Consider the following 18080-nt stretch of genomic DNA (forward strand, 5'->3'; position numbering starts at 1 on the left):
CAAAATACTGGCTCTTCATTCTCAGCAATTTCCCATATGCCAGCTAGTGCAGTTTAATTCTTGCTGTCATTAATCAAGTTGAAAACAGCTAGCTTATCTAAGGTGCTGCAAATTCTAGAATTTAAGTATTCAGATCAATGGCATTGTCTTTTAAATAGGCCTCAATAATGTAGGATGAATTATGAGGACTCACTTTTAAGAAAATAAGTAATTGTTCAAATCAGATCATTTTGGTTTATTTCCTAACTCTTGATTGAGGTAACAGTATCACTTAATCTATAGCAAAAGGCAGCATTCAGTTGAGGGGTAGTAATTTGGGATGATTGTGAAATAGGACACAACAGTGGGCAGAGTGAGATACAGAACCATTAGTGGCACTAGCAAGACTACACTGTTGATCTCCTTACTATTCTCTCTTTTTGCGGAGGGGGGTATTTGATCTTAAAAAACGGATAATTAAAACACAGTTCCAAAGATACCCAGGAAAACCAACCTTGTTTGTCCAAATTGCAGTGTGTGTGTGTGTGTGTGTGTGTGTGTGTGTGTGTGTGTGTGTGTGTGTGTGTGTGTGTGTGCTTTCTTCTGTTGGGGCTTGAACTCAGGGCCTGGGCACTGTCACTTAGCTTTTTTCATTAAGACTGGCTTGGAGATAAGACTCTAAGGAACTTTCCTGCCCAGGCTGGATCAATACTGAGCTCTCAGCCTTCTGGAGTAGCTAAGATTTTATTTGTGGGACATCTAAGCCTGACCAAATTATATAACATATTGTATGCTTTAAAATTAGAGTTAATTGAGCTGGGCATTGGTGGCTCACACCTGTAATACGAGTTATTCAAGAGGCTAAGTTCTGAGGATTGCAGTTTGAAGACAATCCAGGAAGGAAAGTCTGTGAAACTCCTATCTCTAATTAATCACTGAAAAGCCAAAAGTGGGGCTGGGAATGTGGTCCAGTGGTAGAGTACTTGCCTAGCATACAGGAACTCCTGGGTTTGATTGAGCATCACATATACAGAAAAAGCCAGAAGTGGTTCTATGGCTCAAGTGGTAGAGTGCTAGCCTTGAGCTTAAAGAAGCCAGAGACAGTGCTCAGGCCCTGAGTTCAAGCTCCAGGACTAGCAAAAAAAAGCCAGAAGTGACATTTTGGCTTAAGGGATAGAGCACCAGTCTTCAGCAAAAAGGCTCAGGGACAGTGCCCAGGCCCTGAAATCCCAGGTCAAACCCCTCAATTAGTACGTGACTGTTATATATTTCAAAAAAGAAAAGCTCCACAATCAAATTACTCCCAATGATTCTATATATTACAGTTTTTATAATACTCATTTTTAAAAAAGCTTCAATCTTCTTGTGTCTAACTTCACTCATTTATTCGTTTGTTCATTCAACAAATATGAGTGCCTACTGTGTACCAAGTAGTCCTCTAGGCATGGAGATGCAATCAAGAATGAAGTATAGCAAAAAAACAAAAAAAAGCAAGTACTGCTCTCATTAAATGACATTTAGCTATGAGAATCTAGGGTCTCCATTATCTGCTAGTATGCCTAATAATTTCTTGCTAATCTCTTCCCTTCATTTTCCTTTGCTCCAAGATCCTTTCTTACTAAGTAACAATTCTAGCAATTCTAGCTCTCACCCATTCTAGTTTGCTTTCAACATGGATTCCTTGAACCAAATAGATTATCCTTTCTAACCTCATTCTTGCTTTCCATAAATTTCCTGTCTCATGTAAGCATGCATATGTTAGTTCTCACACTTAAAACATAAGCTCTCCTATCATCCTCTAATTTTTTATGTAAAATCCACATGAATATTTCTCTCTCTAGCTGTTCTTTCACAAGCTCTTGTCAGTACTATTCGAATGTATACTTGCATTGCTGGGGATATAGCTCAGAGATAGAGTGCTTGCCTAACAAGCATAAGGCTTTGGGTTCAATCCTCTAGAGTACATTAGATAGATCAGATAGATAGATAGACAGACAGACAGACAGACAGATAGATAGATAGATAGATAGATAGATAGATAGATATAGAGGTATTCAGTTGGTAACCTGTTTCTTTAAATATTTAAATGTTTATCGGGGCTATTTTTACTGCCTCCAGCTAAGTTCTAAACGCAAAATGTAGAAAATAAAGAGTCCTAGGGTAGTGGTTAGTCTCTCTTCTGGCCCTCTTACTACTAAGCACAAATCTTGAGTTAGTCACCTGATTCACACTTCAGTTCTGTCCCTTACTAAAATAAATTTGGCCAGAAACACAGGTTGTTCTCTTGCAAGTTCACAATTCTGTTGTTTTTTAAATTCTTCAATCATACTTTATAAGCCAGCCAAATTGTTGAAGTTTTCTATCTTGGTTTTCTAATATTTCAACACAATTGATAAAAAGTGAATGGAAAGAAAAACTAATAAGATATCTTTCAGAAAAAAAAAACAGGACTACATCAGTTAAAATTGTATTGTGCTGCGTCATAATTCAGCCCAAGAAAAATATATACTAACCCTGCTATAAGCCTTATCACAATTTTTTCTACAAGGAATAGGGAGTAAAGCAAAAAGTCAAGTAATAATTAAGTACCATAAAAATGAAAGATTATTTCAAGAGGGAAAATAATTTCTTTATTTATATATACAAATTTACACACATACACACACACACACACTTATCCAGATTTCTGATTAGTCCAAGGAAGTATTTGTCACCCTAAAACATTGTGCTTTCACACCATTGCATTTTTATTTAAAAATATTTATGATTTGAGACATGTTGAAGGGAATTTCTATATAAGCAGTATTTACCAAGATTTCAATTGTGTCTGCTACTAGATTTTTTCAGATTATTGTAAATACTCAATAATGAGAATCACATATGATATCATAATTTCAACAAAGTTTATATTTTGTGAAATTTTTATACTTGACCCAACAACTTCTAAATATTATATAAAAGCAGCACTTATGAAATTATGAACATCAATTTGACAGGTGAAGAACACCAACATTATGTAATCCACAAGAGCAATATATCGCATAGAGAGTACTTGTCATAAGAACTTAGAATATTTTTTCTATGGTAGAAAGGAAAATAGAGCAAGACATAGTCAGCAGTCTTTTCTACTTTTTCAGAAAAAAGTATGTGACTTGGACATTGAATATCTTAGAACTTTCTCTCATTCTTGGAATGTTAATTATGTTTGGAAGTCAGAGTTGAAGTCCCATATGGAAGAAAAATGTTTACTTATCTTTGAGATTAATTCTCTTTATTTAAAGCTCCACAGCTCCAACTTCTTTTTCTGTGGCTCACTATTATTTCTGCACTCGGTATATGTGTGAGTGCTATTCTAGTTTAAAAGGGCACCCAAGATATACAGGGCTATATTATTCATGTTATCAAAGAAGGCAAGGTGAAAATGAATTCAATAGCACATATTTTGCTTTCAGAAGGTATGTCTTTCAAAGCTAAGTTTTACTAAGGACTTCAAAGGAGGCATCAACCAAATCATACTTGAAATATCTATACCCAGAGACATAGCAATCACTTTATCAGCTCCTGTATTTTTTAGCATCCATGTCTCTAAAGAGTTCTTTAAAGACCAAGCAACATATCTCAACACACCTAAAGGCTGGGCATTTTATCTAAACCTTATAATTGGAAATTATCTACATTTGAAGAATCAGCACTTGCCTTGTTAAAAGCTAGTAGAACCTAAGCTCTTGTCTTAACCAATAAAGATTTATAGAAAATGAATAGAAGCCATGTGTGCTCCATCAAGTGAAACTTTTCATTTGCTTTTGAGTTAATAGGAATAAATAGAGTATGCCAATTCAAAGAAACCATTTTTCTCATTGATCTAGAACATTTGGCTAAAGACCACTAAAGGTAAGCTTTTTCTCACCTAAGAATGGCTTATAATCTGTCCTTCCCACATCTAAACATGAAAAATCTTCACAACTGTAGCAGTTGTGTGTATCCCTCTGAATTTTGATTTTTACAATTTCAAAACAAGATGGTTGGACAACGATCTCTAAGGTTCTTTGCATCTCTAACATCTCTTGATATGACAAAAAAGTCATTCCAAACACACACACACACACACACACACACACACACACACACACACACACACCATTTTCAGGCACAGGCATTCTGAATATAACATGAGTAAATCACTTAGAAATACTTGATATCCACCCATAAACTAAAAATAGGGCATCTTCTTCCAACAGACATGTTAGAAATGAGTCTTGACAGCATATTATAAGCATAACACAACCTTAAGACCAAGAAAATATTTCTAAGCTCTTAATATTTCTTTATATTTAGACTGCCTCTAAAAAGTGCCACTGATTAAAAAGAAACATTTGCTCAATAGAAACAACCAACATTGAGGAAAGAATTTATGTATGCATATATATACATATATCTTTAAGTGCTCTACAAAGAAGTTTCCAACAAAGCTGTTTATTAATACAATACATCTTGATAAATGTCTCCTTTCAGCTGGGCACTGGTGACTCAAGCCGGTAATCCCACCTTACTCAGGAGGCTGAGATCTGAGGATCATGGTACAAAGCCAGCCCAGGCATGGAAGTCCATGAGACTCTTACCTCCAATTAATCACCAGAAAACTCAAAGTAGTGCTGTGGCTCAAGTGGTAGAGAGCTAGCCTTGAGCACAAGCACTCAGAGAGAGCTCTGAGACCCTCAACTCAGGCCTCATGACAGCCAAAAAATGTCCCCTTTCATCATTCAAAGGTCCTGGAGTTCATCTGCAGACTTCTGAAGTTTCTGGAGGTGGGACCTGGGACTTGCCATTTTAAACAACCTATTGTACACAAGCAAAAGTTTGAGAACCACAGGATTACATGGAATACTTTTCAATTCAGTGTTTAAAACCAGGAACCATTGTGTGACTTTCTCCTATCAGGCCCTTGTCCACTTTCCTTTGCCTCAGGTTTTGTCCTCATGTTACATCTTTTCTTTTACTCTTGTATCTTCAGAGGAAAGGAGTCATTTGATATGCAGCTGAGATGATCAAACATTCTAAAACTTTATCTAACTCCATGCCTTAGGAAAAGCCTCCTCACCCAGATACTGGAGCACTTTCATCTCATGATTCCAGGTTCTTCTGCTGTTGCTCTGTTAACTCTCTTGACTCTACTCTGTCTCTGGCTTCTAACAGCAACCCCAGCTCATGCTATTAAGTTACCCTTAGATCTTTTAAAAATGAATTCCCTAGGTCTCTGAGCTATTTCTTTTTTCTCTTAGGGGACACAAAAGAATTCATTGACCCACTAATGATTAGTCAGCACCATTTAACCTAGAACTAGAGTTGTACGCTTTCATATATAAACAAAGCAGCAGTCTATGGTCTTACAGTGGGCAGCCTGCCCTTCAGCATTTCCTGACAGACTTCTTCGCCACAGGGAAGGTGCATTTTGCTCTAACAAATAAAAAGAGGTTGAGCATTGGGCATCTTTGCACTCTCTCTTCCCTTCCAAATCTTGTTATTACCCAAGACCTCACTGGAACTTACAAGCACTCAAAAATACTTGTTTAATCACTGTCTCTTTTACCTTGTCTGGACTTTCCTTCTTGCTCCCTACCTTTCAAAATAGGCTGCTTTATAGTTTCTTTTGCCCTCAAGGAGAATCAAGCTGTGATTTCCAGAAACCCCAGGGGATCTGTGTAATCAGTACTCATTGCATGTCCTTAAATAGCCAAAATATTGCATAGGGAATTCTCACTGAAGCTTTTTATGGAAGCTTTGTGATGGGAGAGGAGGAGAAACCGAAACATTAAAGAACTGACCACCATGTGAACTGAGTCTGAACTTCATCTTGAACAATTTATTTTTTCTTATCTGATGAAAAATCCTTCATTTTATTTTAGATTTTGGTACTTGACTTTGAACTCAAGGCTATTTACCTACTAGGCAGGCACAGTATTACCTGAGCTATAACACAAACCTTTATATGCTTTACTTTTCAGATCCCATATATTTTGTCCTAGGCTAGCCATGGATCACAATCCTTTTACCTACTTCAGATAGTTGCTCTTGCAAATACACCACACATTAACTCTTCCCCCAGGTTGGGCTCAAAATATGGTCCTTCCAATCTCTGCCTCCTGAGTAGGTAGGATTATAAACATAGGTTACAATACCCACCAAACCTTTAATTTTTTTCTTAATATAATTTTCATATTAAACATTATAGAAGGAAAAATCTGACAGTTTGGAGAAGGACAAAGATGAAAGAATAGATCACTTGCAAATCTACCTCTGAGGGACAATCTGGTGTCATTCTAGATTTTTTCATATATATTCAAGCAAATGCACACAAATACATACACACATGTACAAACAAAATAAATTATATTCCTTTTTTAGTCTTTTTTTGGTCAGTCATGGGGCTTGAATTCGGCCTGGGCACTATACCTGAGCTCTTCAGCTCAAAGCTAGTGCTCTACCAGTTGAGCCACAGCACCACTTCCTATATTTCTTTCTTATAACCTTCCTCACTTTTCCAAATTCATATATATTCACCTATGCCATCACACTGAACATTGCATAGAATTTCATTGCATGGATTCACCATTATCTATGCAACCAATTCCCCAGTATTAAATATTTAAATCATTTCTATTTCATACCAAGCATAAATAATACTCTAACATTTTGTACCTATATCTTTTACGCTTTCCTAGTTACTTTCTTATTATTCCTCAAATGTAAGATTGTGAGTATTTGCACATTGTATTTGCACATTTTAAGGACATTCATGTATCATCAGATTATCTTGTAGAAAGTTTGGGACAATTTAATTTCAGTAATAAGTACTATTCTGTAGCTCTATCTAAGGCCAGCAAAGGGAAAGGTTGCTCTACCTGGATGCTGTACTTTCTATTTCTATCTTTACAGCATTTGTGACTTTATTATATTTATATTTTAGGCAGCATTAATTTTTATGAATTAATTAGTACTTGTGGCTGATACATGAATGGTGAACCATAATTTCAGATTTACCTGAAGATAAACCTTTGCAATCTCCCTGCCTTTCTACTCTGTTTTCTGGATGATGATTTATTTTATTAATTTAGTTTCTCATCCTCAAGTGAAATGTGGGTTTTATAGCCCAGATCATTTATTTGTATACTTTAAAATGGCTCCTAAGAATTAACATGTTCTAAATATAGTTGGTAGTGAAGCCCTTGGTCTTCTGTCTAAATTATTCATGTTTGGGGGATGCTTTAAATGTCTGTTGTTTTTTTTCTCTTCTATGTGAGTTTTTATAATAGTATATTTTACACAATAGGAACAAAGGGAAAAATGTTAGAACTTGATGACAAGTCCCAGGTGCACAAGAGTTTTAGAAAAAAGGAAAAAAAAAAAAAAAAAAAACAAGTGCCAGTAGCTCACGCCCATAGTCTTAGCTCTTCAGGAAGATGAGACCTGTAGGGTTGTGATTCAAAAACCAGCTGGGGTAGAAAAATCTACAAGGTCTAATCTCTAATTCATCACCAAAAAAGCTAAGCTGGCAGCATGGATCAAGATGTAGAGCATTAACCTTGAACAATAAAGCTGAGCATGCATATGACCCTGGGTACAAGCTCTAAAGGAGAATCATAAGAAAGAAGAGCATGAAGGAATGGACAGAGATGGAAAAGTTAAAATGTGGGGAAAGACTTTTTTGTTCCTTTAAGCAGGAAGTATTCTAAGACTAGCATGAGTCACATGAACTCTATGGGATTTTCATTGCTCATAAGGTCTAGTTTTGTCAACCACAAACGTTAGGAGTGATTGATTGCAACAGGATGGGAATATAATGGAATCCAACGCATACATCATGCTCAAAGTCTGAGAATTCTACATGAGGAGAGGAACATAAAACTGAAACCTGTCTTTCCTCAAATTTTCTATCACAATACCATCACATCATTTGATAGATCTCAAAAGGATGTCACAGATCAGTACTTAAAATCCTCAGCTCAGGAGGCTAAGATCTGGAGATCACAGTTCAAAACCAGCTTGGGAAGGAAAGTCCATGAGACTTTTATTTCTAATTAACCGGGTGTGTCTCAAATGGTAGAGAACCCTAAGGGACAGTGCCAGGTACTTATTTCAAAGCCCAATATTGGCACACACAAAAATTTATTTATGGCTACCACCACATCACTCACAATTGGTTTGTGCACCAGGGAAATAACCAACTGGTATAATGAGATTACTAAAACTTTCAGTTATACTTTCAAATATTCTGACACAATTTTCTCCTTTTTTTTGGTTGGTTTGGCTTGGTTTGGTTTTTAGGTCTCATTTGGAAGCCAGTTCTGACCAGTGGAAGCGACTGCATCTTTCTCTTCAGGAACTTCTGGTGTGGCTACAGCTGAAAGATGATGAATTAAACCGGCAAGCACCTATTGGGGGTGATTTACCAGCAGTCCAAAAACGGAATGATGTACACAGGGTAGGACATGTTTAAATGTATAGCATGCAATGAGTGACTAATTTATAACTAGTCTTGATGGAAATTAAGTCAAATAGAAATTTGTTTTGCTCCTCACATCCAAGGGTCAATTATAAATAATCCAATCTATTATATTTTAAATGTCAAAAACATATACACTAATAATTGTCCTTTAGGAAATTTCCCAAATTTTGAATATTTTTAGAACCTTTTCATCATGGAATTTCTGAACATTTATAAAAGTAAATATAGTGCTATAATAAACACTCATGTACTTATCAGATCTTTAACAATCATCAAGTCATGGCTAGACTTATTCCTTCTTTACTTCCATTCTTTGCCCCATTATTTTGAAGCAGAAATCTAGCATGTGTCATTTTATTCCTAAATGTTTCTGTAAATATCTTGAAAGCATAAAGGTTTGCTTTTTATAATAATCATTCTGCTGCTATAATACTTCAAAAATTATTAGGCTAGGCATGACAGTTCATTCCTATGATTCCAGCTACTGAGGAGGCAGAGATTGGAAAGATCACAGTTTGAAAAGCCAGTTCCATCAAAAAAATTAGGAAGACTCAATCTCCACCAATAAAAGAGCTCCAGTGTGGTACATACCCCTCATCCTAGCTATGCAGGAGACAAAAAAATGCAGGGTCAATGTCCAGGCTGATCCATGTGAAAACAGAAGACCTTACTTGAAAAAAAGAAATAAAGCATAAAGGTCTGAGTGATAGATCACCTAACTCACAAATCCGAGGCTGTCAATTCAAACCCCAGTTCCTTCAAGAATAGTATCAATAATAATTATTCTTTTATGAAGTCTTTAGCTTTCGTTTTAAGTAAGAGTTATAGTGAAATCTGCATGTTATATTCAGTTAATTTAGTTCACAAGCTCCTCCTTTTTTCTATCATTTGTACAGGACAGGCAAGATAAATATTTCTACTTTACCAATTTTCGGGGTAATGACTTGGTCATCAGCATACTCCAGCAGGGACTAATTGTTTCTTTTCTCTTGCTTTTAGTTATATTTCTATCTTCTCTACTAGGCTCTGAAAGGGGAAGACAGAGATTGGGTTTTGTGAATTTCCAAGACCCTACAGCCAAGTAAAATATCTGATGTATAGTAACAGTTCAATAGTTTTGATTTTTACTGGAATTTGATACTACTGTGCCATTCTTCATTCCTGTTGTTCTCTTATTATTTTTAGGATAAGGTTTTGTTTCCTTTCTAGGTGTGTACCTGAGCCTTGATCTTAATTTAGGCTTCAGACAGTTTCTGGAATCAAAAGTGTATGCCACTACAGTGGGCTTACAACCAAGGAGGAGTCTAGTGGACTTTTTTGCATGGGCTAGCCTCATTCCAACATCCTCTTGTTTTCAACCTCCAAAGTCGTTAGGATCACAGTTCTGAGCTACTGATGCCTGGCCTGATGATTGCTTTTGAAATAAAAAGTAAATGACAATGAATAGTCTACCAAGTAAATTAAAGCCAAATACTAACAACTTGATAACGCAGTACCATTGTGTATAGTATGACCTTAAAGGAAATATCTCTAGACGAGTCACAGTCAAAAGTAGCATCTTGTAAGTTAAGGGTATATATTATTTCAGAAAAGAGGATATAGGAGGCTATAAAATAGAAATAAAATATGAAGGAAGTCCCAGAAATATTTGTGAAAGAATGTCAAGAAAACTGCCTATTTTGCCTGTAGTCATTTCCCTTTATATAACTCACAATATTATGTTAGCTGTTCTAATAGGGTGAAATATAATAGTGATGTATTCTTATGATGTCCTAACTTTGAATAAATAGTCAAAATACTGGTGTGTATATATAGAAGAACTCGTCTTGAAAATGATAGACATTTTAAATGCAATGCCTCATATGATATAATAACACAAGAGTGAATTTCTACCAAAATACTTACTTTTGTTCTGGCTTGAGAAACCAATAAAAATGGCAAAGTACACTAAAAATCAGGAGATTTAAATTGTGGTTACTACTGAAAGGTAAGGAAATTGGTCCACATAATTGCCATGATCCTTTTACCCAGCATGTTGTTATAGATATGACTTAATCTATTTGTGTTGATGTTGATTGGCTTTAGTATCTTGCTAGCAGTGGCAAAATGTACTTCTCAGAATTCTCTCCAGAATCTCAAGAAAGTCTCATGAGGAAGATGGAGGTACTGGAGTTAAGATTAACCTGTAACAGGGTTAACAGTTAATTTCTCCATTCTTGGTTAGTGCGCTCATTCAGACACCTACTTGTTATTTTATTTGGCCAAACCAAAGTTCCAGGGCATTGATAATTCTGTTTTATTTATGAGTTCATCTATTCCTTCATCTTTGCCTCCCTTCAAGTACAACTTAGGTTTAATCATCAAATATTTTAATAACTCATTCCAAAGCTCTAAAATCATTGACATTTTTTAACTTCGTTAGTATTTTTCTTTGTCCAGACATCAACATAGCAAACTGTTATTTTTTACACGATCACCAACCTCTAGTCATCCATTGCTACTACATCTCTGCATTTGTTACAAAAATATTTCTCAGTTTTGCCTACTGATATCAGAGTAGCTACAACAATCTTCTCTTAACCTTTCTGCATCTGTTCTGGCTAACTTCCAATGCAACCCCTAATTTTCACTCAGGTGGATCTATGTAAAAGTATAAATTAAATTATGTCTTTGCTAGCTTTACACTCTAATAGCTGCTCAATGCCTTTGGAAAAAGACCAAAAATCTCAGGAAGGGTAATGAGGCTTTATGTGACTTTTTTCTTTCCTTACAGCCACAGTCTTGTGTGTGTGTGTGTGTTTTTTTAATTCACTATATTCCTCTCAAATGAGGCTATAAGCATATTGCTTCTCTGTCTGAAACACGTTACATCCACACTTACCCCATCATGATATTCTGGTTAATTTCTTGTACTAATCCTGTACATCTTAGCTCAAATATCACACAATCTTTTCCCTATGCACACATTTGATCAAATCACCCACTTTTATAAACTCTTCTAATACCATCTACTTTCCTTTCTATAACTTAGGGTTTTTATTTAAACCTGTATATATGCTCTGAGAAACTTTTTGTGAGAGAGCAAGGTGACATCTTTATACTTACAGCTTTATAAAGTACAGGGCAGACACAATGGATAGAGGAGAAAGGGATCAAGGAGGTAAAGAGAGCAGAAGGCTGAGGCAGGAAGATGAATTCTAGGCCAGCTTGAAAAACACAGGGAGGCCTTGTCTCAAAAAACTGTGGGGAGGGAGATAAGGACAAGAAAACACTTTGATAGGAGGAAGGAAGAAACCAAACCATCAGTACACTTATAATAATCTTGTTTATTCTCTGGCCTTTCAAGAAAACGAGCAGAGAAATAAAATTGTTTCCTCCTTACAGGACTTTTCTTATTATTCTCAACTAAGAATCCTTTTGTAGTTATTTTGATGCATGTTATTTTTGTTTGTAGTTAAGTCCAATGGTTTCATGTGCTTTTCTTCATATCTTTAAGAAATATTCTTTATCACAAAACACGCTCCTTCCTCAAAGAACGTCATCATTCCTGTGTATAAATGACGTACTCAGTTTTGTCATATTTATGCAACAGCCGTTTGAGGGCCATAATGCAAGGACTGCATCATTACTGACACACTTGTTGCCTGTGGGCAAAAGGCACAAACAAAAACCCTTGAAACTAAATCTACCTATTGGACCTTCTGAACTCAGAAAGAGCAAAATGAAACACAATAGCTATAAAACTCCATCAATATTCAATCATTGACAGCTTTTGTGTTTTATTTTTCTTAGACGTTAGGTTTACTTTGTCCTCTCTCTAAGATTATAAATTGTCTGCCTCTTTATGAGTTTTTTAATTCCATTGCTGTTTATGTAGAATGCTTGGTAAGTCACTTGTAATCATAAACTACTTCCGCTGTATTTCATTGTCCCTTTTTAAAAAAAATCATGTGTAATATCTGTCATAAGTTAGTAAAGCCCTTAACTGCAAATTTTTATGGAAACACATTTTTATGGAAATATCCAAAGTGGAAACCATAATATAACATATTTCCATTTTTTCCTTAATTTGTATATGACTTAGGATGTTTAAAAACAAGTCATCAATATTTTGTTTGCATGTCATTTCAGATTAATGATGGAATTTTGAAGCATAACATATTGTCTTGCACCATTTTCTTTGTCTCAGTTGTTTTAATGGAGAAGTATATGCTTTTCCAATAGGTAAATAAAAACCTCATTCCTATATAGTACACATAGGTAGTTGATACTGTGTTCTTACTCCTCAACCCAATTGTCTCACCCATGGGAATAGATATATGTTTCCCAAACCAGCTGGACAACATAACAACTACAAGTTAATGGCTCTCAAGACTAATTAATAAAATAATGCTCTGTATGTGGTGAAGTGTTATAAATAATTAAAGCTCAAATGTGCCTTAGCAAATATAAACTGACCAATTTTTAGATCTTTTGAATACATTATCCTGGCTTTTTCAGTTTCTTATTACTTGCCTCACTAGACTGACTCATTTTCAATTAGTGTACATTATTCTGGTCCAGATATATTTTTTAAACTGACTTCCTTTGTTTTACTTGAGCAGTCACTAAAGTGATATTTATTACTTGTCTACTTCTGTGATTAACCTAGAGAGAGTCTTAAAGGAGGCAAATAATAGTGGAGAATTTCTAAGGAGAACTGCAATAAACCATGAGCTTATTTAATTCCCTTTTTGCTATCCCAAATCCAAATGGAGATTAGGTCTTGATTATAAGAACACTGTAGGTAATGACTTTTTGTTTGCACTTTTACTAATGAAATTGTTTGTGGTTGGGTTTTCATCTTTCAATTTAAAAATCTCTATAATCCCTTCTCCAGAGACCGTTAAGGACACCTTCAAAGCTTCCTGAGATTTTCTGGTTACAATTTGGATGGAAGTAATCAATACATGCATTATTAAAATGCCAGACAGAAAGCCATTATTGCTTGGATGTTGTTGACAAATGAAAATGCTTGAATAAAGTAGTTTACTTGTTCATTTGTCAGGTTATATATTATGCATGTTCGATTTATTCACAAATCACCATAAAGTAAGGCAGAGGTTCAAAATTCAAAAAAATCCCAAAATCATATTGGAAATTAAACATTTATTTGGAGTAATTATATCATTAATGCTGGCCTGCTCACTTAGACTATAATTTTAGTGTATATTAGATGGAAGAGTCTTCTGTATTTTCTTTACACAGAAATAGAAAATTTCGTTGAATACCATATGTGAATGTTAAGTCAAGTTTGTATTGACAAAAATGCAGACTTCCCTCTTCCCTCTGAAAGATGACAAAGGTTGTGACATAGTATTTCATTTCCATATGAAAACATCATCTTTTGGAAATTTTAGAGTTTGGTTTCTCTGTAAAGTTTACTTTTAGTTACATCTACCCTGAGATATCTTGTCAGTTATGATGGAAGAAATCAACATCTTTTTATCTATTTTTCATCTATAATGAGGGAAACTGTGTCCATATAACTCCAATATTATATGCAGTCATATTTACCCATGCTGAACAGAAAAGACTTGAAATTTATTTTTAGAACTGCATTTCTAGGCATTTGTGAAAATCTTCTGAAAACTAGCTGTATCATCAGAATGTAAGAATGAAGTCATCCAGGAATTGTTGTTCTTCTTTAATGAGTATTATAAGATAAAATGTGAGCAAGCTACAAATTGCTTTCTCAAAGTGTTTTTTTCTTTGTCACAATATTCTGATAGGCTGACAAATATTTTAAAAGTAATGCTTATATAGTGGTTTGCCTTTACAAAGTATTTTATACATACTATTTATTTAATCACATATAGACACTTCAACTTTTGCTACATTTTCCCAAATTTTTATTTTAGGAAAAAAAATTATACCCAAGATTCCTAGAAGTCATTGTTCCTTTCAGAGACTATTTATATGAACATGTGCTCTGTACTCACCTGTCTTTGGCCATAGTGAACAACATGGTCCCCTTGCCCTCATGAATGTACAACTTCAGTGAGAGTTCAACACAGTAATATAATGTATTGATGTGTTGTTTAAAATGTCAATCATGACTTCTATGAAGAAAAAAAATAAAATAAACACACACAATAGGGATAGGAAAAGACTGGAAAATATGTTATATGCTATATTTGAACAAAGGTTGGTATAAGTGAATGAACCAAGTAAATTCCTTCAGTGAAGTCTATTCTGGTCAAAAAAAGCAACACATCCAAAGCTTATGTGCATAAACATTTACAGTATTTAAGTAGTGTTTCAAAGGAAAGAAGACTAAGAGACTTTGGTAGACTCTGGAAGGAGACAAAGGGCAGATAATGAACAGCTTGTAGGCCATATCTTGGAGGGGGATTTTCTTCTGTGTGCAGTGAAACTTCACTGAAGGTCTCTCAGCAGGCATGATGCAACCTGATTTATGCACAAGTTCATTCCAGCTGCTGTATGGAAAATTGACTGGGAAAGGCAAAGCTCAGAGAAAGTTTGAAGGGTGACAAAGTCATCTAGGAAGTAAATGGTGGTGATTTAGACTGGAATGGAAAGAGAGATAAAGTGGAAAAATTACTTGATCCCAGCTATAGTTTGAAGGTTGACCTGATAGAACTTAACATAGATGAAATGTGGAATGCAAGGGAAAGAGAAGAGTCAAGGCTGACTTTGAAGTCTACAGCTTCATCGAATAGGAAATTGATGGTCCCAATTTCGGAGATAAGAGGGACTCTGAAATGATCATGTTTGGAGGTGTATAATTGGAGTAAATCAAGGAGCAGAATTTTGGATTATTTTGAAACACTAGACAAATGATATGATTCAGAAATTTACTAGTTATACTTGACAGCTTCAAATGTCACCTGAGTGCCTTATCACATGATTTGCTAATAATCTGTTCATTTGTACTACCACTTCAGAAGACATTTCCAGAGTTTTAAGGTTTAGGCTCAATGAACTGTAATGAATTCCCTAAATGGCCATGGGAACACACTGAGTTCTCCCCAGTGATTTCTCAAGGTCAGTTAAGAACTTAGCAACTTTCATTGTCAGTAGGAAATGACTATCCCACTTGGAAGTTGGCCCAGCCTCAGGACTAAGAGTTTAACAGCTGTGGGCCTAAAACTATTCCTGCGAGCAGACTGGACTCTATTCTAGCCCATATCCTTGATCCAGAAGAATACAATGTTTTGTTTTTGAACACTTCCAGAAAAGCAAATTGAGACAAAGAGTTGTAAAAAATATTTTCCCCCAAACACTGAATATTTTTTCTCAATGAGTATAATTCAGTTTAAATAAAACAATTCTAGGATTAAAATATATGTCCATTTATTTTCCAATTTTGTTTCAAACTGATTTAATCTCACTTATAAATTAATCCCTTTGTACATATTCTTATCTGAATCACTGTATCTGATACCACAATCTCTTTACTTATTTCATAGTAGAGTGAAAATAAGATGCAATCTTTTTTCATCTTATTTTTAAGTGATTATGAAGTTAAACCCATAGAAGCAGAAAGTAGAATGGTGATTGCTAGAGGGTGAGAATCCTTACTCACTAGATATAAAGTTTTGTTCATGAAATGTTAGTAGCTTCTAGAGATGTGCTGTACAACATTGGGCCTGTCATTAATGATCCCAATGTATTCACTTAAACATTTATTGGAGGGTAAATCTCATGTTAAATATTTTTACTACAACAAAAAACATGTTGACCTCTTTTTTAGCACATATGCCCATGTCCACCATTATTCTAATGTTAACTTTCTCCAATGACTAGTAAGACAAAGCTCTCCTTTTTCTGTTTTTAAATTTAATGTTATTGCCAAAGTGATGTACAGAGGGGTTACAATTACATAAATAAGGTAATGAGTACATTTCTTGTTGTACATTGTTACCTGCTACAATGCCCCCCAAAAGAAAAGCTTTTTCTAATTGTTGTTCAGTTTCCACTTTCTTCCAATTCTTTCATGAACCTTTATAAAATTGTTTAGAATATTTGCCAATATTTCTGCCACTCTAGCATTTACCATAATTCTGGATTCTTGCTTTTTTTTTAAGACCTTGGTCTTGAATGTAGGCATCGATTGTCCATAAATCATAATTTGGTAAACTATGTGTTTGAAACATAGATAATATGATAGCCCTTCAAATGATTGAAATAGAATGCATTCAACAACTAACTTATCAGACACAAAAATACAGAGGAGTATAGACAAGGAAGAAATAATATAATAATGTGGGAATTAGAATGGTGATATACAATGACAAATATATTAACTATGAATAAAATTCTAAGTGTGACTGTGTTCATTTTCTTGCCTATTCCTGATCCATAACCATTTGGTGACTGGATAGAACTACTGAATCATTATAAATGTTAACGTCTGCCTAATGCTTTCTTTTTTTTCTCAATAATTATTTATTGCCCAAGTGATGTACAGAGGGGTTACAGTTTTATGTAAGGCAGTGGGTACATTTCTTGTACAATTTGTTACTTCCTCCCTCATTCCCCCCCATTCTCTCTCCCCCCATGAGTTGTTTCCTTATCTAGATAATGCTACACTGTAGAGGAAAAGCTCCAGCCAGTGGTTCAAATAATTGAACATGTAAACATGTTTGGGAAACAACACACTTGAAAGGGCAGGGCTAATCAGTCCTTCTCTTAAGGAAATTCCAGCCAATAACTCAAAAGTTGTATTCAGCTCTGAATCTGGAACATGAGAGTAGGCCTAAAATAACATCTGTTTTTATCAACTTACAGCATTATTTTTTTCTCTTATGATTCATGAGACAAAGCTTTCATCTACAAGCATGGTTTGCATCTAAATAAACCTGACCTTCCTTTGAAACATTCTTATTTTCTAACTGGATATTGCATTTTTTATTTAACAGTATTTATTGAGGATAGACAAGCTATGGATACATTTTTTATCATTAGCACTGATGCTTAGCAGAGACTATTTAGTACAAGTATGTTAACAGCCTGTGGCTGGTTAATGATCTAAACATATTGACTGTAGAGTATTAGAATTGGATGTTAAAATGTAGATAAGGTGATATATAACTGGATATTTTACAAGCTAGGTTAGGTTACAAGATCTCTGTGGCCAATTTCTGACCCAAGCCAGAATTAAATCCCACAGCTCTTCCTATTCAGAATTATATTCTTTACATCACTCCAACAATCTGAGATCATTCTGTCGAGTGATTCTTCTGAATATGATAATTATATAGTTACTCTATCAAATTTCAGTCTGAATAACACAAATAGAACTTTGCTGCTTCAATGGGACTATAGATAAAATTCTGATCCAAGAATACTGTACATGACAAGAAAACATCTGTATTTTGAAAAGCAAAGGCTTTTATTTCCATCCATCACAATATGACCCTACTTTCCCTGTCTATAGTTGAAAGCAAGGTAGTTTTTCTCCCTGTAATGTCAGTACCTGAGCCCAGAGCCTGTCTACTCTGATAAACTGCTGGCAAGTCAATATCTCACCTTTTATTCCCTCCTCATATGTGATTCTGAAAAACTTTTCATTTGTGGAATTACTAGGTATTTC

At 35.0% G+C, this 18080-nt stretch overlaps 1 protein-coding gene across 4 annotated transcripts in view; it reads left to right on the forward strand.

Annotated features, from left to right (window-relative positions):
• The window catches only part of Dmd (dystrophin), a 1916788-nt gene that overhangs the window by 1545513 nt on the left and 353195 nt on the right, over nt 1–18080 (forward strand). For all 4 annotated transcript variants that reach the window (XM_048336444.1, XM_048336436.1, XM_048336438.1 and 1 more), the window contains one exon: nt 8302–8458. In XM_048336444.1, coding sequence (XP_048192401.1) covers nt 8302–8458 — 157 coding nt within the window. The remainder of the gene's footprint in view (nt 1–8301; nt 8459–18080) is intronic.

The sequence above is a fragment of the Perognathus longimembris genome, chromosome 28 (assembly GCF_023159225.1).
Source record: "Perognathus longimembris pacificus isolate PPM17 chromosome 28, ASM2315922v1, whole genome shotgun sequence".
Classification (NCBI taxonomy): domain Eukaryota; kingdom Metazoa; phylum Chordata; class Mammalia; order Rodentia; family Heteromyidae; genus Perognathus; species Perognathus longimembris.